The 23,697-nt window shown below is 42.2% G+C and overlaps 1 protein-coding gene across 5 annotated transcripts in view; it reads left to right on the top strand.

Moving 5' to 3' along the window:
• The window catches only part of Naip (NLR family apoptosis inhibitory protein), a 57,365-nt gene that overhangs the window by 5,050 nt on the left and 28,618 nt on the right, over positions 1 to 23,697 (top strand). Inside the window, exons 2-8 of one of the 5 annotated variants that reach the window (XM_055598380.1) lie at positions 7,924 to 8,002; positions 11,795 to 12,365; positions 14,594 to 14,693; positions 17,112 to 17,193; positions 18,044 to 18,095; positions 20,975 to 21,094; positions 22,087 to 22,186. In XM_055598380.1, coding sequence (XP_055454355.1) covers positions 11,798 to 12,365; positions 14,594 to 14,693; positions 17,112 to 17,193; positions 18,044 to 18,095; positions 20,975 to 21,094; positions 22,087 to 22,186 — 1,022 coding nt within the window. In that variant the 5' untranslated portion in view covers positions 7,924 to 8,002; positions 11,795 to 11,797. The other 4 variants (XM_055598381.1, XM_055598383.1, XM_055598382.1 and 1 more) reach the window with 4 other exon arrangements.

Below are 23,697 nucleotides of genomic sequence, written 5' to 3'. Positions count from 1 at the left end.
ACTCAGTCTCTGTGTGGTGATTTGGTTATACAGCTGCTGAGGATTAACAGCAGCATTACCAGAAGATAAACCAATAGTAAATATTAATAACCACTTAAAAAACACCTTTCTGTTTCTAGGCCAGTACCGTGCAGTTTTTATTACTGTTGCAATATAGTACAGCTTAAGCTCAGGGATGGAGATACCTCCAGAAGATCTTTTATTGTAGAGGATTATTTTAGCAATTCTGGGTTTCTTGTTATTCCATACGAAGTTGAGAATTTTTCTTTCAAGGTCTGTAAAGAACTGTGTTGGTAATTTGATGGGAATTGCATTGAATCTTTAGATTGCTTTTGGTAAGATGGCCAGTTTTACTAGGTTAATCCTGCTAAGCCCTGACCATGGGAGATCTTTCCATCTTCTGATATCTTCTTCTAATTCTTTCTTCAGAGACTGGAAATTTTTTTCATACAAGTCTTTGACTTGCTTGGTTACAGTTACACCAAGGTACTTTAGGTCATTTGTGGCTATTGTGAAGGGTGTTGTTTCCCTAATTTCTTTCTCAGCCCTTTTGTCTTCTGTATACAGGAAGGCTACTGATTTTTTTTTAGTTAATTTTGTATCCGGCCACTTTGCTGAAGGTGTTTATCAGCTGTAGGTGTTCCCTGGTAGAGTTTTTGGAGTCACTCACGTATACTATAATATCATCTGCAAATAGTGATAATTTGACTTCTTCCTTTCCAATTTGTATTCCCTTGATCTCCTTAAACTGTCTTATTGCTCTAGCAAGGACTTCCAGCACTATGTTGAAGAGATATGGAGAGAGTGGGCAGCCTTGCCGTGTTCCTGATTTCAGTGGGATTGCTTTAAGTTTCTCTCTGTTCAGTTTGATGTTGGCTATATTCTTGCTGTATATCGCCTTTACTATGTTTAGATATGTGCCTTGTATCCCTGATCTCTCCAAGACTTTACACATGAATGGATGTTGGATTTTGTCAAATGCTTTTTCAGCATCTAGGAAGATTATCATGTGGTTTTTTTTTTCTTTCAGTTTGTTAATATGGTGGATCACATTGATGGATTTCTGTATATTGAACCACCCCTGCATACCTGGGATGAAGCCTACTTGGTCATAGTGGATGGTATCTTTGATGTGTTCTTGGATTTGGTTTGCAGTATTTTGTTGAGTATTTTTGCATTAATGTTCATAAGGGAGATTGGCCTGAAATTCTCTTTCTTTGTTGGGTCTTTGTGAGGGTTAGGTACCAAGATGATTGTGGCTTCATAGAATGAGTTTGGTAATGTTCCTTCTGTTTCTATTTTGTGGAATAGTTTGAAGAGAATTGGAGTTAGCTCTTCTTTGAAGGTCTGGTAGAATTCTGCACTGAAGCCATCTGGTCCTGGGCTTTTTTTTGGATGGGACCTCTTCTATTTTCTTGGGGGATATAGGACTATTTAATTAATTTACCTGGTCCTTATTCAGCTTTGATAAGTCTAATTGATCAAGAAAATTGTCCATTTCCTTTAGATTTTCAAATTTTGTGGCATATAGACTTTTGAGGTAAGTCCTATTGATTGTTTGGATTTCCTCAGTGTCTGTAGTTATGTCCCCCTTTTTATTTCTGATTTTGTTGATTTGGATGGTGTCTTGAAGAGTTTAAGTTAGCGAGAATATAACTGCATTTTCAAGTAAAGATTTTGACTGGGAACTGAATTCAGGTACCAGGAAATATCACAGAATGTACACCTGGCAGAAAACAAAGTTAACTCTCCTAGCAACAGCCTCCAGGAAATATAACAGAATAAATGCTTCATAGAAAATAGAGACAAACTCCCTGGCAATAATCAATGGGAATCGATTGAGAATCGGGTGGGAAAATTCTCCCCAATGTTTCAATGTGGTTTAGAAAAATAGCCATTGTGATTATATGCCTTAGCCATTGTGATTGTGTGCCTCAGAAAAGGTGTCCCTGCCCTGCTAAACTTCACCCAATTCTGTAACGCCAAGGCTTGTGCCCCCCTGCTTCCTGCCATGGAAACCCCCTGCTCACAGACTTTCCCTTTAAAAATCCTGTTCACTCAGAGCTCAAGGTCCCACTTCCCTACTGCTGTGTCACTGAGACTTGGGTCCTAAGTTTGATCACTCTCATAATAAAGCTCTCTTGCAATTGCATCAAGTCATCTCCTTAAGGTGACTTGGTGGTCTCTGAGGGTCCCGTGAACCTGGCATAACAGTCTCTCTGCCTTTTAGTTAGTTTGGCTAAGGGTTTGTCTATCTTGTTGATTTTCTCAAAGAACTAGCTCTTGGTTTCATTGATTCTTTGAATTGTTTTATTTGTTTCTAATTGATTGATTTCAGCCCTGAGTTTGATTATTTCCAGCCATCTACTCCTTTTTGGTGTGTCTGCTTCTTCTTTTTCTCGGGTTTTTAAGTGGGCCATTAAGTTGCTTGAATGAGCTGTCTCGAATTTCTTCTTGAAGGCACTTAGTGCTATGAACTTTCCTCTTAGCACTGCTTTCATTGTGTCCCACAAGTTTGGGTATGTTGTGTCTTCATTTTCATTGAGTTCTAGGAAGACTTTAATTTCATTCTTTATTCCCTGACCCAGCTGTCATTTAGTAGCAAGTTGTTCAGTGTCCATGTGTGTGTAGGCTTTTTGCTATTTCTGTGTTATTGAGGTCCAGCTTTATTCCATGGTAACCAGACAGGATACAAGGGATTATTTCAATCTTCTTGTATCTGTTGAGGCTCACTTTGTGACCAACTATATGGTCTATTTTGGAGAAGGTTCCATGAGGTGCTAAGAAGAAGGTAAATTCTTTTGTGTTTGGGTGTAAGGTTCTGTAAATGTTTGTTAGGTCCATTTGATTCATGACCTCTGTCAAAGATGTTGTTTCTTTGTTTAATTTCTGGTTTGTTGACCTGTCCTTTGTTGAGAGTGGGGTGTTGAAGTCTCCCACTATTAATGTGTGGGGATCTTTGTGTGGTTTAAGTTTTATCAATGTTTCTTTTACAAGTGTGGGTGCCCTTGTACTGGGGCATAGATGTTCAGGATTGTGATGTCTTCCTGGTGGAATTTTCCCTTGATGAGTATGAAGTGTCCTTTCCCATCTCTTTTTATTAATTTTGGTTGAAAGTCTATTTTATCAGATATTAGAATGGCTATTCCTGCTTGTTTCTTGGGTCCATTTGCTTGGAAAGTCGTCCAACCCTCTACCCTCAGGTAATGTCTTTGTCCAACCCTTTACCCTCAGGTAATGTCTATCTTTGTGACTTAGGTGTATTTCTTGTATGCAACAGATTGCTGGGTTTTGTTTACGCATCCATTCTGTTAATCTGTGTATTTTTATTGGATAATTGAGTCCATTGATGTTGAGAGAGATTAATGACCAGTGGCTGTTAGATCCTTTGAGATTGATGTTGGCTTGGTCATAAGGTTGTATGCTTGGTTGCTTTTTGTTTTACTGTAGTGAGGTTAATTATTTTCTGTGTTTTCTTGAAAGTAGCTAGTTTTCTTAGGTTGTATTTTCCCTTCCAGTGTCTTCTGTAACACTGGATTTGTGTGTAGGTATCGTTGAAATTTGTTTTTGTCATTGAATATCTTCTTTTCTCTGTCTATGAGGACTGAGAGTTTTGCAGGGTATAGTAGCCTGGGCTGAATTTGTGTTCTCTTAGGGTCTGCATGATATCCGTCCAGGCCCTTCTGGCTTTCATAGTCTCTGTTGAAAAGTCAGGTGTGATTCTAATGGGTTTGCCATTATATGTTACTTGGCCTTTTTTCCTTGCAGCTTTTAGTATTTTTTCTTTGTTCTGTATATTTACTGTTTTGATTGTTATGTGGCAGGAGGATTTTCTTTTCTGGTCTAATTTATTGGGTATTCTGTAGATCTCTTGTATTCTTATTGGCCTCTCCTTTAATTTGGGGAAATTATCTTCAATGATTTTGTTGAAAATATTTTCTGGGCCTTGGAGCAGGGAATCTTCTTTTTCCTCTATTCCTATTATTCTTAGGTTTTGTCTTTTTATGTTGTCTTGAATTTCTTGGATGGTCTGTGTCAGGAATTTTTTAGATTTAAGATTTTCTTTGACAGATACATCTATTTCTTCCATTGTATCTTACACACCTGAGATTCTTTCTTCCATCTCTTGTAGTCTATTGGTTATGTTAACCTCTGTAGTTCCTGTTTTCTCCCCAAGTTCTTTCTCTCCACAATTTCCTCCATTGGTGTTTTCTTTAATTTTTCCAATTTCATCTTCAGATCTTGAGCGGTTTTGTTGATTTCCTTCATCTGTCTGACTGTATTTTCCTGTTTTTCCTTCAATTCCTTCAGCTGTTTGTTTGAACAATCCTCTGTTTCTTTTATTTCTTTCAGTGATTTAAGGATTTCCTCTCTAAAGGCCACAAACTGTTTGGCTGCAACTTCTTGTATTTCTTCACAGATGGCCATAATCTGTTTGTTTTTATCTTCCTCTATTTCTTTACGGATAGCCATAATCTGTTTGAGTTTATCTTCCTCTCGGTCTTTATGCATTTTATTTGTTTCCTCTGTTATCCTCTTCATGAGCATAGATGTTAGGTCATCTTCTTGAATTTCAATTATGCTGGGGTGTCCAGGGCTACTTGCCCCTGGAAAACTGGGTTCTGGAGATGCCATATTGCTCTGTCTTTTGTTGGTTGAGCTTTTATGCTGGCCTCTACCCATTGGGCTATCTTAGGTGTTTGGAGTTAGTTTCTGGTGTTTCCTGGGATCCTGTGGTGGAGAGAATTCACTTGGCAGGAAGATGGTTTTTCCTGAAGGAAGCCTTCTCAGCTTTTTGGTATAGTCACTTGATGGTCGGAGTTTTTCAGGAGTTGCTGCTGCTCACCTCAGGGATAGAGACCTGAGTGGTAACTGTGGTCCTTGTTAGTCGAGAGGGCTCTCTTCTCACCCAGAGAAGTCCTGGAGACAGCTGCCCTGCTTCTGGGTTTCTTGCTATAAATTTAGTGATCTGCTGCTGTAACCTGTGTGTCCCACGGTTTGGTCAGTTTTGTTAGGGATAACTGGTTGCCGCTTGGAGCAGTATCTGGGGGTTGATCTCAGGGATTCTGGGCTTCTGTAGGTCTGAGGTTGGGGCTCTGTGCTCCAGTACCCAAGCGGTAATCTGTGGCAGGTGGGTACCACTCTCCTGGTAGCAGCAGGCTATTTGGTGCATAGCAGGTCCCTGGGTTGGGCTGGTCAGCAAGACCTTTTCCAGGGATATGCTGGGTGGCCTAAGTCCATCCCCTTTTCTTCGTTGCCTGTGAGGATTTCTCCCGACAGTGACTCCCAGTCTCTGTTGCCCTGCGGCACACAGCTCTGTCTGTGCTGGAGAGCTGGGCAAGCAGCAACTGTCTGTACTCCCGGCTGGAGCCCAGTTCAGTGATGGCTGCTCGTACCTGCCGGTCTGTGAGACTTTTTCCAGGGAAAGACCCAAGTCAGTCCCGTTTCCTTCCTTCCCTGTGGGGTTTTCTTGCCACTGGGACTCCCAGTCTCTGGTGGTTTTTGTGCCCACCGATCAGCCTGGGAAGGTGATCAGGACACGCAGGCATGTGGCTCTGGTCTGGAGACCTAGTGCCTGCATGACCCGGGATCTCTTCTGGGTTCTGGCTGGGTGACCTGAGCATGGACCCGACTGATTCCCACGGCCTTGGGGGTTTCCTCTCACCTGAAAAATACGATCGCTGTTGTTTTAGGGCCCAGAGTTCAGTCTCTTGGTTGCTGTACAAAAAATGTTGTCCTGCTCCTCAGTGTTTTTCTGGCGCTGCCATCTTGTCCTCTGTTTTTTATTTTTTTAAATTAAAATTACACACACACACACACCCTCTTCTCCTAACCATACACTTACTTCTTTTGGCTCCCTCTTGAAACCATGTTTTTTTTTTATCTTAATGGTTATTGTTGTATTATCAGATGTGTGTGTGTACATGTACGTACCTAAACATAAAAATGCAACCGTTCTAGTCCATTTGGTGTTACTTATTTGCACAGGATTTGAGGGTCTACTACTTGGTATTGGATAACCAATTGGGGGCTCATCTCAGGGAATACTATTTCTCGTGTTCTCAGTGTTCCTTAGTTATCCAAGGTTTTTTATCTAGCAGTAAGACCCTGTGAGAGTCCCTCCTTTCAGGCCAGCATATATACTGGTGTTGTCATTGGCCGGGCCTTGTTTAGGTAGCCAGATCGTTGAGGTATCATGAGTGAAGCTTCCCTCTCATTTTTAGGAGACAGTCTTACAGCAGACTTTCTGGTCCTTTGTATCTTAAAATCTCTTGACCTCGTCTTCCAAGATATTCCCTGAGCTTTAAGGGCATGAGTTATGTTTTAGATGTATCAGTTGTGCCTGGGCACCCAAGATCGGTTTGCTTGGCTGTTGTTCTCTGTAATGGTCTCTGGTGAAGGAATTTTATCAATTGAGGCTCATTCTGCCCACATGACTCTAGCTTGTATTAAGTTGACAAAAACTAACCAGTGAGTTAGGACCATTAATATTAAAGTTGTTATTGAAAGTGTATTTTCATTGCTGTCATTTTGCTGTTTACGGTGCTAATCCTATTTTTTTATTTCAGTTATTATAAAAGTTTACTTTCTTCAGTTGCTTGGCTATGCTTATTTTCAGTTCAAAGAATTGCTCCTCTGTTGGTCTGGTTTACTGGAAAAGAATTCTTTTATCGTGTTTATACTTTGAAAAGTTTTTCTTTGTCCTTCAGCTATGAGAGACAGTTATGCTGGATACAGTAGTTTAAAATGGTGTCTTACTTAGGCTCTCTATTATTGCGATGAAGCATCATGACTAAAAAGCACGTTGGGAAGAAAAGGGTTTATTTGGTTTACACTTTCCCATTGTATTCCACCAATGAAGGAAGTCAGGACAGGAACCCAAACAAGACAGGAACTAGGAGGCAGAAGTTGATGCAAAAGCCATGCATGGGTGCTGCTCACCAGCTTGCTCCACATAGCTTGCTTGGCATGCTTTTTTACAGAACTACCATCCCAGGGATGGCACGACCCAAAATAGGCTCGTCCTGTCCATCACTAATTAAGAAAATGTCTTACAGCCTGATTTTATGCAGGCAATTTATCAGTTGAGGTTCTCTCTTCCCAGATGCCGATAGATTGTGTCAGGTTGACATAAAACTAGTTGGCACAGCTGTTGGCCTTCGATTCTTCTTCTTCTGTGCCTATAATTAGAAGATTTTGGTCTTTTCATGAATTTCCAAAGTTCCTGCATGTTCCTTTCATGTAGTTTTAGAGAGTTTACACATTCTTTCCTTGAGTGGTCTAGTTTCTCTACTTTATCTAATATTCTAATATCCAATATAAGAATAGTCCTAATATTCTCTCTTCTCTTTGATACATTCTATTGGTAAGGCTCTGATTTAATTTAGCTGAGCAGCCATGTTTCATTGTACATATGATTCCAACAATCTGAAGTTGAACTGATAGTGCCAGTTAACCAGCCTAGCTGGTTAAACTGAGAAAAACAAGATCTAACATAAATTCCTAGAATTTACTTGCATTTCTCTTAAAAATCCCAACCTACTAAGTTAATTTTCTAGATACAAGATAAAGAAGGGGGGGCACAAATATTGGCTGAGCTCCTTGAGAAATCACATATGTTTGAGAATTTTGTAACTTCCTGCTTGAATGGAGTGGATGCTAGGGAGGAGTTAGATGTGTGGTTTGAACGATAGCAGATTCTTTGGGAACTTCAAATAGTCACTGTCCAAAAGGTTGTGGTGGAGTCTCAGAACTCATGTTTAAAGAAGTATCAGATACTTATTTGTGCCTAGGACAGCCTCTTGATGGTCACCCACATGGCCACTAGGATGCTGGGTTAGGAATCCATGAAGACTCCTGACCACTCTTTTCTCTTGGGAAATCAGTTCTCAGTTCATAAGCAGATTTTAATTCCTCTTACAGAGAGACATGGAATTCTGATATGTGAAATCCCATTGCAAGAAACCACCTGAGAAGAAGCCGGACCCTGAACATATTGAAGGTAAAAGGAGCCCAGATGACCATTAGCAAAGCCAGTGCCTGACAGACACCCAAACCCTTAAGAGGATGCATGTGGTTGACCCAGCAATTCTTATTTCCGGAATTTACTCTGGGGAAATTTTTTAAATGTTGGAAATATTTATTAAAATCATTACAAGAATATTGAACATTGAATTCATCTTTATGTATGAAGAAGAATGACAATGGCTTAAATGTTATACATTTGGGGAGTAATTAAACAATTATGTATGAACAGATTTTTAAAAATGGAAGAGCTGGGGAGCAAGATGGATGGCTCAGTGAGTAAAAGTACATATCTTACGAGCCTAATGGCTTGTGTTGATCCCTGCATTCCACTAGAGAGGGAAGATGAAGGAATTGAAACGACCTCTAAAAGTCCTCTGACCTCCAAAGAGCTCTGTGGCGTGTGTGCACTTGCCCCACACACACATGTACACTCACACTTCCCATACACTCACACACATTCACATTCACACACACATACTCATACATGAAGTGTTGCCAAGGAAAGGAGAATTCGTTTTAAGGATTCTGAGTCTTGTAACAACAACAACAAATTAAAAGGACTCAGAAGAAAACTTGAGGACTATTTATTAGTGTCTGATCAAAAACAACAAGACAGACAAACTGTAAATCTTGGTAACTGCCCCGGAGGGAAGAGATGGGGGGAAAAGGCCACACCTTCGGAGATGGATCCAAGAAAACAGGCAGGTTTGACAATCAAGGTCAGTAGCCATCTGGACAGAGAGTGTGTAGGGAGTCTGCAGAGTAAGGGAGTTCAGAGTGTCAAGAAAAGCATGCTTAGAGTTTGGACCAGTATGTGAAAAAGAGATAGAAAGCAGAGGAAAAGTTAATACTTTTAATTTAAAATTCAGAAAAGTGGAGAGGCTTAGCTGTGGAAGCCACTACATAGGGGTGAGGGCTTCTGAGAAGTGTATCTTCTTTCTGAGGAGAAAAGTATTCCTCCCATTTCTTACTTTGTCTTCTGGTGACTCTAGTGTGGACTCCCAGCCAGGTGATTCATAGGCCTAGCCAGATTTACTCTTAAAGGAAAAAACAGTAATAAGCGACATTGCAATCTTTGAAACAGTGAAGAATGTCACGTCTCTAACTGGGGCCAGAAGTAGAACTCAGATTTCATTCCTTTATCCAAGAGGAAACAGCTTTGTGATGGGAAGTGGTGTCCAAATCCAGCCATAAGGGAGGGCTCCATTAGTTCCATCAAAGGCTGCTAGTCTCTATTTGGCTACCTAGCATTGGCATCTCAAGTGTTAAGACCATGGAATCGCTTCACATTTGGTGTTAAGTCAGTCTGGCTCCTTCTGGCTTTCAGTCTAGGAAACTACTTATTTTCCAGTTACCTGACCTCAGACTGCCTGAGTAGCTTGTATCCTCTAGTCTCACGAGAAGTATGGTGGAAAAACAGACATGGTGATGCAAGCCTGTTAGCTCAGCACTCCAGATGGAGAAAGAGGAAGATAGCCATACATTTGATGCTAACCTGGTCTTTATATTGTGTTCCAGATTAGTCTGGGATATACAGTGAGCCCCTGTCTCAAAACAAATGGAAACAAAACCAGCAGGGTAGTGGTGGCACATGCCTATAATCTTAGCACTCAAGAAGCAGAGGCAGGCAGATCTCTGTAAGTTTAAGGCCAGCCTGGTCTACAGAGTGAGTTGCAGGATGGTGAAGACTATACTGTGAAACTCTGTCTCAAACAAAACAACAACAAAAAGTAAACAAAAAACAGTGCTGGCTGAGACTGCTGCTCAGTGGTGGGTACCTGATTAGCATACCCAAGGCCTTGAGCTCATTCCTTCAACCACACATAGCCAAAATTCAGTACATTGCAAATATTTGTAAATTTTACAGTGTAAAATAATTCATCTATTCTATTGCAGTCATTCAATAATTATGAGTCAGAAGAATAGGGAACTGGGTGAAGAAAGAGGTTCCAGAAATTAACAGGAAAGGTTTAAGGCTGGAAGCCCTTCCCCACCTGGGCTTCATTAGCAAAGGGAGCATGTTCACGAAGAGCTAGCTTTGTAAGATCATCAGTGCAGTAAGGTTCTATGCAAATTTCATATCAGATGTCATGCTGAGCCACTTTCATCCTCTCTTGGCGCCAGGTCATAATCCAGGTCTGGTTTGATTCTGAGCTCATCAGTATCTCTCCTTTAATAAGTTCTCTCTGCCCTGTCACTATCCATGTGCTCTCTACAACCCACTGTAAAGAGTTCTAATAACCTATAAACCCCAGCAGCTGCCTCCCAGACTCAAATCCATGCCTGAAACAGGGAGCATCTGGAGATCACATGAAGCACTAAGCCTGGAGAGTGAACATGATAAAAACAATGTGTTTGGAGGCTAGAGAGATGGCCTTGCAGTTGAATGGATTTACCCTTGCAATGGAGCCAATTTTGGCTCACGACCCCGAAGCCAAGCCACTCACAACTACCAGTAACTGCAGTTTATGGGGGCCCAACATCTTTTCTGAAATATATACACACATACTTATAAATACAATCTTCAAGAATATTTAACTGAATGATATTATCAGATTGTCACTCTCAAGCTACATAATTGTGCATATTTTTTCTTTAACATACGTGGTAAACATATGTCATTGTCTTTATACTTCATACTTGGAGCTGGGCATGGTGACACATATCTCAGCATCCAAGAGGCTGAGCATTCCAAGTTCTTGGCCTCCTATACAAGGATTCAGAGATAAAGGGTCCCATGGATTTGCACAAGAACAAAATAACCTTAGCTGGAAGGAAACAGTGGCACAGACTTTTACCTTCAAGATCGATAGTTGACCACGTGAGTGAGTGTTTAGGGAGTCTCATCATTGCTTGGGGATTTCTTTTACGGGGCTCAGGAGATGGAAAGGCTGGTTGCTAAGTAAGGGCCCTCTGTTTTGACTGGCGGGTTTGAATTATCCAAGTCCTTGGTCATTGCGTATGTCACATGTATGTCATAGAATGTTTGTGATTTTAAGTATATATGTGCTTAAGATAGAAAATAGAGGATTCTCCTTAAACATTCACTTAAAGACACAGTTTTGCCTGCCTGCATCTGCACCCAAATCCAGGTCAGTTTGATCAGCCTTTCCAGTCCTCCTATCCCAATACATTGGGAATGTACTTGACTAGAGACTGACTAAAGTTGATTATTGCTAGGGACAAAGAAATATATACTGTTGTCCAGAGATGAGGCTACAGGCCTCATCTCTGAAGGAGGGGTGTGCAAAGAGTGTGTACAGGTGAAGGACTTAGAACACCAAGCACATTATTACAAAACCAAATAGGGTCCCAGACCAAATGCTCTACTATGCTTGTCGGCTTCACCCTTAAGTGCAAGATTCTGTCTAAGAAAAACAAGCAAACAGTCAAGCTAAAGGACACTTTCAAGGCTCCATGAGTGGAGCCAGATCTCTGTGTCTGGTTCACTGCCAGTCCTCAAAGCCCAGCCCATTGCTTGACACACAGTCAGGTGCTTAGCAAATATTTGTTGATTGAGTGAATGAATATTGATGTTTCATAGTTTCTCAAGCAACTTCTGTCTTTCACAAGTGGAGGTCAGATGGCAACATACAAAAGTTGCTGGTCTTCTACCTACCATGTGGGTCCTGGGGAACAAACTGAAATCATTGGGCTTGTGGCAAGCCTCTTTACCCACTGAGCCATCTTCCTGGCTCAGAGACACAACCCTTTATAATAAAGATATTGCAGACACCAAAATCATCCACATTCCTGTCTCATTTAGAAAATGGCATCCCAGGGAGAAGCCTGTGAGGAGAGAATTTACGAGTTTGATGATGATTTGGCCTCTGAGTTCTCTGCTCTTCTCGGTGTGGACGCACTTCGGATGTTAAAGAGACAGCATGAAGAAGACCACAAAGAACGAATGAAGATGAAGAAAGGTTTTAACTCGCAGATGCGCAGTGAGGCCAGAAGATTAAAGACTTTTGTGACCTATGAGTCATTCAAATCATGGACACCTCAGGACATGGCAGCTGCTGGGTTTTACCATACAGGGGTTAAACTTGGGGTGCAGTGCTTTTGCTGTAGCTTAATCCTCTTTAGCACTAGACTCAAGAACCTTCCTATAGAAATCCACAAGAAATTACGCCCAGAATGTGAGTTCCTGTTGGGCAAAGATGTCGGTAACATTGGCAAGTATGACATAAAGGTGAAGAGTCCAGAGAAGACGCTGAGAGGCCGCAAAGCACAGTACCAAGAAGAGGAGGCCAGGCTGGAGTCCTTTGAGAAGTGGCCGTTTTATGCCCATGGGACCTCGCCACGTGTACTCTCTGCAGCCGGCTTTGTCTTTACAGGTAACTAACTGGGTCCCATTTTGTGAAGTGTTTCTGTAAAAGTTTAGTTTCCAAACTAATCAATAGGGAGGACTCTGGCTAAAATGTTCAATCCTTATCCCGAAAGGCAAAGAGGATGGAACATCAGAAGAAGAAGAAAACAGGAAACAACCCAGGAACCTGCCACAGAGGCTCTGCCCTGTAGACTATCAAAGCAGACGCTGAGACTTATGGCCAACTATTGGGCAGAGTGTGTGGAATCTTATAAAAGAAGTGGGAAATAGATCTGGAGAGGACAGGAACTCCACAAGGAGAGCAACAGAACCAAAAAATTTGAACACAGGGGTCTTTCCTGAGACTCATACTCCAACCAAGTACCAGGCATGGAGATAACTTAGAACCCCTGCAGAGATGTAGCCCATGGCAGTTCAGTGACCAAGTGGGTTCCATAGTAATGGGAAGAGGGACTGCCTCTGACATAATCTGATTGGCCTGTCTTTTGATCTCATCCCCCTGAGGGGGGAGCAGCCTTACCAGGCCAGAGAAGATGACAATGCAGCCACTCCTGATGAGATCTGATAGACTAAGATCAGAAGGAAGGAGAGGAGGGCCTCCCCTATGAGTGGACTTGGGGAGGGGCATGCTTAGAGAAGGGGGAGGGAAGGTGAGATTGGGAGGGGAAGAGGGAGGGATTTATGGGGAGATACAAAGTGAATAAAGTATAATGAATAAAAATTTAAAGAAATGATGTATTTGTGGGGTAGGTGGGATGTGAGTGCCCCGGCCCAGTGGTTACATGTGGTTGAGAACTGCCTGAGGTGGGTGCTGGGAACCAAACTCCAGTCTCCTGCATGAGCCCTCTTAACCACTGAACCATCTCTCCAACCTTTCTTTTCTTTTCCTCCTTCTCTTCCTCCTTTTCACTCTTTCTCATCTATTCTTGTTCTTGTTCTTCTTGGACTTGGTCTTCTTGTTGTTCTCCTTTTTCTTCTTGCTCTTATGCCTGTTGTTCTTCTTGTTTTCTTTATCTTCTTGTTCTTTTTGTTATTCTTATTTTTCTCTTCTTCCTCCTTTTTTTCTCCTTGTTCTCCTCCTTCTTAGTCTCCTCCTCCTTTTTCTCCTTCTGTTTCCTTTTCTTCTCTTCATCTGCATTCCTCTTGTTCTTCTTGTTGTTCTTCTTCCTCTTCCTTTATCCTCCTTCTCTTCTTCCTCCTCCTTCTCTTACTACTTCTTGTTAATCATTCCTTATTTGTTAATTGTTATATTAAAGATCTAGTTCATTAAACTTTAATAATTTTACTTCCGCTATAATTTACTATAGTGTAGCTGTTATTAACTTGCCAAATATGTATAAAATAAAAGGTTTTCTGTAAATGTGGACACATTTCTGTAAATGTGGGCCTAGAAATATATTAACTGAAGGTTGAGGTGTAGCTCATTACTTGAGGCCTAACTTAGGATGTGAAAGGCCATTGGTTTAGTCCCAGCACTGGAAAACAGAATAAGAAGACTCCAGAAACACTAGCTCCATTCATTAAGGACCTGAAAATGGATTATGAGATAGCTTAAATCCACTTTCTTCTCATTTCACAAATATTACTATTTATATGTTTTCTTGATTAATTTAATTTCTATAGTTTTGGAAGGGTTTTGTTTTTACTTATTTAACTCCCATCCATGAGGCAAACTATCCTCAAGAAGACTACACTTCGAAATGCCTCGGTCACACACCTGGCAGGTGCTAGGACAGATGTGAATGACAATTACAACAGGATCTGTATGTGCTGAGTACCTGCTTATGCTATACATGGATTGAGCACTAATTCTAATTCACTCAGTTTGCCCTTTCCCCCTGTTTGAAAGTTGAGGTCACTAAGGCTCAAAGAATTAGAGAACTGTGCCTCTATTTCCATAGACATGACATGGCAAAGCTAACTCTTAGACCTTCCGACAGCATTATTCCAGGGAGTTCTAGCTTTTGCCTACTTCTCCATCACTTTGGTCCTGAAAGCTAAAGAGCAGCCTCTATGTGTAAGAAACTAGCATGTTGAGGGCTGTGTCTATGGAGGACGGCCATGGCTGGGAAATGTAGGTCCAGACTCAGAAGGGAGTCATTTAGGGGAGTGGGATGTGGCCAGGGATTCAGCCAGAGGACATGGAAGAGCAAGCATGCTGGGGTCTGTGTTGCTCTGGTTCAGTACGATCAGCTCCAAGACACACCTGGTGCCATGGCTTCCCTGCATCTGTAGGTGAAAGGGACACTGTGCAGTGCTTCTCCTGCGGTGGATGCCTGGGAAACTGGGAAGAAGGAGACGATCCCTGGAAGGAGCATGCGAAGTGGTTCCCCAAGTAAGTTTCAAATGCTTCTTTCTTAAAGATTTCAGCTTTTATTTCTGTTTCTGTTGCTTGATATTTAGCAAAATAAAACTGGAGATAAAAGAGCAACCTTGTTGGGGTACCACATGAGTTCTGATCTTTCTCCTGTCCAATATGGGGTCACCCTAGAAATTTTCAAGCAAGGAAATCTGGTCACATAGCGAAAAGCTTGAATCACATCAACTTAAATGGCCCTTTTCTCTTTTGTGTTATTTTTTCTTTTTATCTTTTTGTTTTCATATTTCCTGTGTAGTATGTTGGTGCATGTAGACTGTGTTAATATGTGTGGTGTGTTGGTGTGTAGTGTACATATGTGCCCTTGTGCATTTCTGTAGAGGTCACATGTTAACCTAGCCCACCTTCTCATCATTCTCCACCTTATCTTTTGAGACAAACCACATGGGATCCATCTGTCCCCATTCCTCTGGGGTTAAGATTAGTGACATGGTGGCCTGGTCCCTGCTTTTATATGGGCAACACAGATTCTAATTCAGGGCCTCATGTGTAAGCTAAGGTTACTTCACCTGCTGAGACAACTCCCCAAACCCAATTGTTTACTTTAGTTTTAATATTTGGGACATTGGGGATGTGCATTAGTGCAGGCACCCTCGAGGACAGATGTGCCAGACTTCCTTAGAGCTGCAGTTACAGGTGGCTGCCCAAAATGGGTGCCGGGTGCTGAACCCAGGTCTTCTGCAAGTACATTGAGCGCATGCTCTCCAGCCCTCTCAATGTTGTTTTATTGTCCCAACACTACAATATGTCATGTCGAGCAGTTTCATGATTTACCTTAACTACCAAATGAGTCAATCTGCACAGGAATGGAAACGACGTATTGATGGAAAAGACGAGAACAGTCTTTAAAATATTACAAGTGGTTTCCCATTCAGAGAAATATGCACCAAATGAAAATTCTCGATGGATATGGTGGCACACACCTGTAATCTCATAACTGTGGTTCTCCTCCTGCCTGGGGGGGGCTGCCTCCCAGCAGCTGACAAAGTCAGGAGGAGCAGGAGACAAGAAGCCTGTCTGGAATGGCCAGCAAGAACCATATAGGGATCACATACCCTGGGAACAGCTGATGGGTAGTTCAATTTCCAGAGAACAAAGAATATGCCCCTGGGAAGTGGATGGGGCTTAGGAAAGAAGTGTACTTTAATTATTTGTGATGTGTTTAGTGGTATAATTTTGGTATCTGATGTTTTGTTTCCACTACATACAGATTTATTCCTCTAACTAGTTTTCAAATTTTCATTATGAAAATCTCAAAGAAATCAGAGAAGTGTATAAACAGAGCACCTGTCAGCAGCTGGCCTGATCGTATTTCATCTACCTCTTTCCTGCCATCCCCATGGAATGGTAATGATCGGGTTATGTCAAAGCAAAATCCAGCTAACACATGGTTTCATTTCTTATTCCTTTAGCATATAACTTTAAACAGTGATTTAAAAAAAGAGCCACAGAATTGTTATGTCTCCTACAAAGATGTACAATAAAGTGGAATAACATTAAATATCTTAGCTAGTATTCAAACGCCCCGCTCCCTTCATCGTTAGTGAATTTTTACATTGATTTAGAGTATGTCTGTGTGTGTCCCACTCTCTGCTTACTATGACTCGACCTCTTTGATTTACCGCATATGTGTTTCAAGAAAAGAGAAGCGGGGTGTAGCAGTGCGTGCCTATAGCGCAGGCTACTGTTGAGGCTGAGGTGGGAGCATGGCCTGAGGTCAGAGTTTGGTGGGCATCACCGCCGCAACACAGGGAGACCCTGCCTTGAAATAAAAGTTAAAATAATACGAAGGTTTGTCCCGCTCTGCTTTCTGTTGCTTTGATAAACACGGGTTTACTTGGCTTACATGTCCAGATTACAACCCACACTGAGGGGTGTCAGAGCAGGAACATAAGCAGGAACAGACAGAAACTATGAAGGGACACCGCCTGTGGCCTTGCCCCCAGGCTCATATCCAGCTTCCTTTCTTAGGCCTCCCAGGACCACTTGCCTGGAGTGGCTCCACCCACAGCAGACTGGACCCTCCAACATCAATCATTAATCAAGAAAAGGCCCCACAGACTTGTAGACAAGCCAGTGTGATGGAGGTGTTTTCTCAACTGAGGGTCCCTCTTCCCAGGTGACTCTAGCTTATATGTCAGGTTGATGAAAGCAGCACAAGGTTTGAAGTCTAAACAATGGCATTTTGTCATTAATGCGATTTACATGTTTCTAACACAATGTTAATTCTCATGAGTAAGACTTCAGGAAAAAACGGACAGTTTTATTGAAGCATCAAATTCAACAACTTGATGGGTTTTTAGCAAATACTTCTTGTGATATAGATGGTCTTCATCACAATATTGGGAGTATTTTAAACCATATTTTTAATTGTAGATGTGAATTTATTCAAAGCGAGAAATCGTCAGAAGAAATTGCCCAGTATATTCAAAGCTATGAGGGATTTGTTCATGTAACGGTAATTTACAATGTCAATTCTTTCCAAGATGTGATACGTCAGGGTGATGTTTTGTTGTTGTTGTTGTTGTTTGTCTTGTTTTGTTCTCCCAAATATTCTGTGTTTTTCTTCTTTTCTCTTGTCATTGTCCTGCCTCTTCTCTGCAGAGAGGAAACAAAACTCTTGTCTTGTGAAGCTGGAACCAATTAGACAGTTTCCAGGCTGGCTTTGGGTTGCTTCCGCTGCCTCCTTCATCTTCCCTCTGAGTGAGGCCACTCACTACTCTAGCTACCTTCTGCCGCCTCCATCTGGATGTCTGACTCAATCTTCTGACCTAGTACATGGCAGAGGCTGGGCACTCAAAGCTGGCTCCTGAACCTGGTTATTTACACCCTTAAACTAGTAAGGACATCCTAGTGGCCAGCGGTGGGAACCCACCTCAAACTGAAGCCAAAGGAGACTGTATTGTCTGACTGACTGAGAGGCAGCATCTGCAGAGGGCATGGGCTGACAGTTGGGGTGCAGTTTTCTCAGAGGAAGCGCTGCATGATTGGAGAGCGTGGCTCCCTTCCGGTGTCTCAGTTCCTCATGAGTCAAAAGACACCTCTGTGTGTAACTGCAGTTCTGTGGGTGAGCAGGGTGTGTGGTAAGAGTGACCCTGAGAAGCTTCCATTTCACTGATGCTTGGCACTGCATCAAAGTTTACAAGATCAATAGAACTCAAACCAAAATTAAAGGGCTGCTTTGCTCAAATTCTGCTGCTCGAATGAAAATTCACTTCAGTTTGGGAAGACCTTAAGTTGCAGGCCACAGAGAGATGTATATCTTGTAAGTCAGCCAATCAGGCAGTAACCTGAATTTCTTTCCCCAGGGAGAACATTTTGTGAATTCCTGGGTCAGAAGAGAATTACCTATGGTATCAGGTAAAACCTCAGGCACATTCCAATGGCTTTGCTTGTTTCTTTTTTTATGTTCTCATTATCTCTCTCTCATACTCACGCTCGAATGTGTGTGTGTGTGTGTGTGTGTGTGTGTGTGTTGTGTGTGCCATGTGTATACAAGTGCTTTTGGAAGATAAACAAGGGCATCAGATCCCTTGGAGACAGAGTAACAGGCATTTGTGAGCTGCCTGATTGTGGGTCTTAGGAGTTGAACTCAGAACTCTTGGAACAGCAGTAAGGGCTCTTAACCACTGAGCCATCTCTCCAGCCCTCATCACCTTTCTTTAAAAATTATTTTCATAAGTGGTTTCTGTAATAGAGAATGACTTTGGTTGTTTTGCTTTCTTAAATGGCCCTGTGTGCTGTTAGAAGTTAAGGAGTACCCACATTAGAATGGGGTGAGAGGCCTGAGTGTATCGCTCACGTGCCTAGCATGAACAAGTCCTTAGGTTCCATCCCAACACCCACAGGAAAACAAAACCTGAGTGTTAGGAATCTCGCTGAGTTGGGGAGCATCTATATAGCAACTAGGATAGGCCCTGAGTTCAGCCCCAGCAGAGGTCAGGTACGTGGGGACAAGGGATAGTGGACAGGATGAAAACAATCATAATACAGTAAGAATTCGATGGTCACTTGAGGCTGCTCATCCTTGGAATCCTGCTCTTGGAAGGTGGAAGGAGACACTTCTGCCCAGGTAGGACTATGATAACAGGTTAGAGGCCAGTATGGGCTGCACGAGGTTAGCGCCAAGTGTAGAGCTCCGTGCCTGTGATCCCAGCACTAGGAAAGCTGAGGCAGAAATATGATGAGTTTAAGGATAGCTTAGCTTAGCCTATATGGCAAAGCATTGTGTCTCACCCCCCAAATAAGCAGGAGGTGAAGGAATGTCTCAGATGTTAAGAGTGTTTGTTGTTCTTGCCGAGGACTCAGGTTCAGTTCAAAGTGGTAGCAGTTTACAACAATCTGCAACCCCCTCTCACAGGAATCTGACTTCCTCTCTGGCTACCAGAAAGGTCTCCAGGCACACATGTGGTAGACATACAAACATGTAGGCAAAACACCCACACATACATGTAGTGAGGATTTTGGTTTCTTTAAAAACACAGACAGTTATGGGAATATGTTTTTGTTTTAATCGCAGATGTGAGATCTGGGGCTGCTTTAGATTGTCCCCAGAAGCTGACTCTGATTTGCCTCCTACTCTGGCTTGGGTGTGATTTGGCCAACTGCAGGTGGTTTCTGCAAGTGTAAGACTTTTGGAGTTCTGGGGATTCTTGAGTGGGTATAGAAATGCTAAAGCTGCCCGCGGGGCTGTGGCTGCTGCTCCTCCTGCTGTGGTAGAGGCGCTGGCTGCTGCAGCTGCTGCTGGTAGTCGCTGGCTGGTGCTGTTGGGGTTGGTTGCTCTTTGTCATGCGGTTGTGTGCAGAGATGAGTGGAAGAAATTGAATATTACTCCTAGGAAATCGACGCCCCTAACCAACAGGAAGTAGTCAGACAGTATTGAAGCCCCCTTTCCCTTCTAAACTTCTTTCTCTTTTACCTAGTGTTGGGGGTTTGGAAAGGTGGAAGAAGGGGGCAGAACGGTGGTAGATAAAAGAACCCAATAAAGTACTCAAATGTCTGACTACACATACATACATACTTACACGCACGCACACGGCATCCTTCTGACTGAAAACACCATTTTCCAATAAGTTGTTAAAATAGCAAACACTATGGGGAAAAGGAGAAGCAGTGTTCTCTAGGTCTTGGGAACGCAGAGCTGTGTCTTTGGCCACATAAGCAAGAGTCTACAAAAAGGGTGATATTGTGGACATAGGAAATGGGTTGCTCAGAAGAAGAATGCTACCTTAGCAAAATGAAGAGTCTACAGCACTGCCCAGCGCACTCTTGTGATTGTTAAATGATCAGGTTAAAAGAGAAACAGGGAAGGTTGTCCTCAGACTTCCACAGATGTGAGTCCGTATATGCAAACGGACTTGCACACACATGAAACACCCCGAATTGTAAGTCTTGAGACAGCTTCCTGATGTAGTGAAAGAAAATGATGAGATAAAGAAGGAAACTAAGGAAAGTCTGAAGTGCCAACCTGCTCTTCAGAGTACACAAGCAGAAAGCACACTGGTGAGCACTGAGGAAAACAGTATAACCTATTCTCTATGATCTCAGGGCTTAACCAAGTCAAAAGTAAAATAAAAAATGTTTCTAGACTCTAAAATTTTTTCTTAATTAAATTAAAGCATAGTATTCTCTGTGCCAATGAAATACTTAAAGCAAAAGGAAAAAAAAAAATCCTAATCCTAGGATGAAATGTGAACACGGGCAGGCTTTCATCTTGAGAAACTTGTCAGACCAAGGTAATGGGAATTTAATTTTCACGTGCTCACAGCATGGAGAAGACATGTACCAGTGTCCAGAGACCAGGGGGAGGTAAAAAGTGTAATGGAGACCCCCCCCCACATGTGGTCATCTCAAAGAGCAAGCTGTCATAATGAATGTTTTTAAGGGAGCCACAGGAGAAATGACCTTTCTCAAATCTTCACACTGACTCTGGAAATAGGAATCTCCTCTCAATATTCTTCTATCCTGATGCTAGATGACCAGGGGACAGTCTTAAGTTACACTTTAACACAGTGACCATGCACAGAAAGAATAGAATGAATGGAATACCCCAGCCTTTGCCACTCGGCTCCAGCAGTTCTAACATGGTCTTTCTTGTACCTCTTATTTCTTCCTGCTCTTCTAACCACCCTCACTTATTCTGACATAAGGACAGATCATAAGATCATTCCACTTATACACACAACTCACTTGGACTTTGTTATCAAAGCCTGCTCTTCTCACCCACATCTTTTCCCAAGCTTACTGCAATGACAGCGTCTTTGCTAATGAAGACATGAGGAAGGAGACTTTTAAGGACTGGCCCCATGAGTCACCTGTGGCTGTTGAAGCTCTCGTCAAAGCAGGCCTTTTCTACACAGGTCAGTCGGGGTTTTCCCCTTTATTTTTACGTTTCTGTGTGTGAGTGTTGCCTGCAAGTAAGCACGGGTGCCACATGTCTGCCTGGTGCCCTCAGAGGCTAGCCAGGGTGTTGGATCCTGGAACTGGAGGTATAGTTGCCATGAGCCAGCATCTGGTGCTGGAAACAAACCTGACTCCTTTGCAAGAACAGCCAGTGCTCTTTATGCTGAGCATCTCTTTCGCACCTGAAATAGTCAGTATTTTGTGTCTGACAAGTAGTCTAATCCCGGACTTGCACTTTTCTTTATTTTCATTTGTCATAGATCTCTTGGGGCCTCATAAGACCTTCAGCTTTCCATAGTTCCCTCGGTGCTCAGCCTCTGAGCTTGGGGATCCTGAGGTCACTTGATCTGACAGGCTATTCCACTGGCACAAAACTCTACCCGGTCTTAACGCATCGTCTTCTCTTGCCAGCCTTGCCTGAGTGTCATGGATGAAGTGCTCCTATTTCTAGGGGAGGAGAGCTGGCAATAATGTGAGCAGAGACAGGGATTCTTCATAACCTGCCTTGCATAGAGGCTCCTAAGTTTGCTCTTCCATCCTGCCCCAGCTACAAGTATATTCTTCCGATTTACTCCGTAAGCAATTGCTTGTTGGTTGCCTATGTCTGTGAATGTTCCGTAAGTCATCATTGTCCAGGACAGACAGAAATCTCTGCTCTCACGGAGCTCCTACTCCAGATCCTGATGGCAAATCTTTCAGGATGATGGCTTGGGAGAGGTTTCATCAAAGCACACGGTGCACAGGAACCTTCAGCGCCTGTTGCTGACTGTTGCTGACCACCCCACGGAAGGACCAAGAGTCCTGTGTGAACTCTTGCCTCCTGTGCGTGGTATTCCCACATAATCCAACTGGAGGAGCAAGTAGGATTTCACTAGTGAAATCTGGAGTGGAATTCTTGTGAGTTGACAGGTGTACGTGCTGTTGCGCTGACCCCATCTCCTTTTCCTAGGCAAAAAGGACCTTGTCCGGTGTTTTTCCTGTGGAGGATGTATGGAGAAGTGGGAGGAAGGTGACGACCCATTAGCAGACCACACCAAATTTTTCCCAAAGTGAGCAGTGAATTCTCTTGACTTTGAACTCACTTCATCTGTTATTCCCTCACTGTCCAGGTTTGTTATCTGTGGGTAGTGTCTGCTCACTCTCTGGTTCCCACTGTGGAGGATGCATCCATGTATCTTCATTTCTTTCCTCACATGAGAGTCTCTCTGTCTAGCTAGACATCATAGTTAAATCTTAATTTAGGTTGGGTCAATATGCACACAGATTTCTCTATGTAGCTCATGCTACCTTAGAAATGCTATGCAGTCTGTGTTTAGCTCCTCAGGTGTGTTTGGTGTGCAGCCAATGCATACCTTAAAGTGTTCTAGATTTATTTAAGTATAATTATTAAACTTTAAAATGTAAAGTTTTAAATAACCATCTGGTCTTGAAATAGAATGGAAATAACATCCCAAGTCCTTAAAATATTCTTTAAAAATGTGTTGTTAGTGTATATTAATTATATAAAATAATGTCATTTTAATATATGTACATTTATGACCTTTACACACAAAAATATATATATTACAGTGTACGACAATCATGTCACCACCATCCTTCCATTTACCTTATCTTATCTCCCTCTGTCTCCACTTAATCCTCTTCCTTCTAAAATCATGTTTTAGAGCAGCCCAGGGCTACATAGCAAAACTTTTATTCAACTTAAATAAATAAATAAATACATACATAGAATATTTCCATTTAATTTTGAAGTTAGAAGACTAGTGACAGCAGTGGTTACTTTTTTTTCTTTTTCTCTTACTTTTTAAAGTATTTGACTTTATTTTTTTATTGTTATTTTTATTTTATTTTATTTTTTTAGTATTTGACTTTATGTCCATGGGTGTTTTGTCTGCATGTATATCTGTGTACTACTTGCATGCCTGATACCCACAGAGGTCAGAGAGAGGGCATCAAATATCCTAGAACTGAGTTACAGGAGGCTGTGAACTGCCTGATGTGGGTGTTGGGAAGCAAACCTGAGTCCTCTGCAGGAGTAGTGACTCTTCTCCCACGGAGACATTTTCAGGTTATGCAGAAAATTGTGGAGAATGCGGGGGCTGTCTTCTCAGTCCCTGGGGTGGTAAGTAGTGAGGCAATCTAGTTATATTTAAAACTTGTTTTATAATGTGTCGATGAAGTTTTGTTTTGTTATAATTACAAACTAGCATATGTAATGCGTATCTAATGTAATTACTTATCTGGTTGAAAGGACAACAACAATAAAGCCTAGTTGCTGAGCGCTAAAGTCAAGAAGTCAAGGTCTCCCAATGCCTTAGAGGCCACTGCGCCACTCCCTTGTCCTGGTTGATGCTGTCCTCCTCATGCAGGGGCAAACACAGTCCTGATTTTCAGTTCACTGTCCTTTTACCAAACACACGCACACACACATCTACATGAACCTTCAGCTTTGCCTGCTCTTCTTTGGTTGTCTTTTGTTTCTTTTTGTCTTAGCTCTATATTTGCTGCATGTGTGTCTGTATGTCTGTTGGAGAGAGAGAGACAGACAGACAGACATAAA

The sequence above is a fragment of the Psammomys obesus genome, unplaced genomic scaffold, assembly GCF_907164565.1.
Source record: "Psammomys obesus unplaced genomic scaffold, mPsaObe1.curated_primary_1811, whole genome shotgun sequence".
Lineage (NCBI taxonomy): Eukaryota > Metazoa > Chordata > Mammalia > Rodentia > Muridae > Psammomys > Psammomys obesus.
This window is presented reverse-complemented; position numbering and strand designations above follow the sequence as displayed.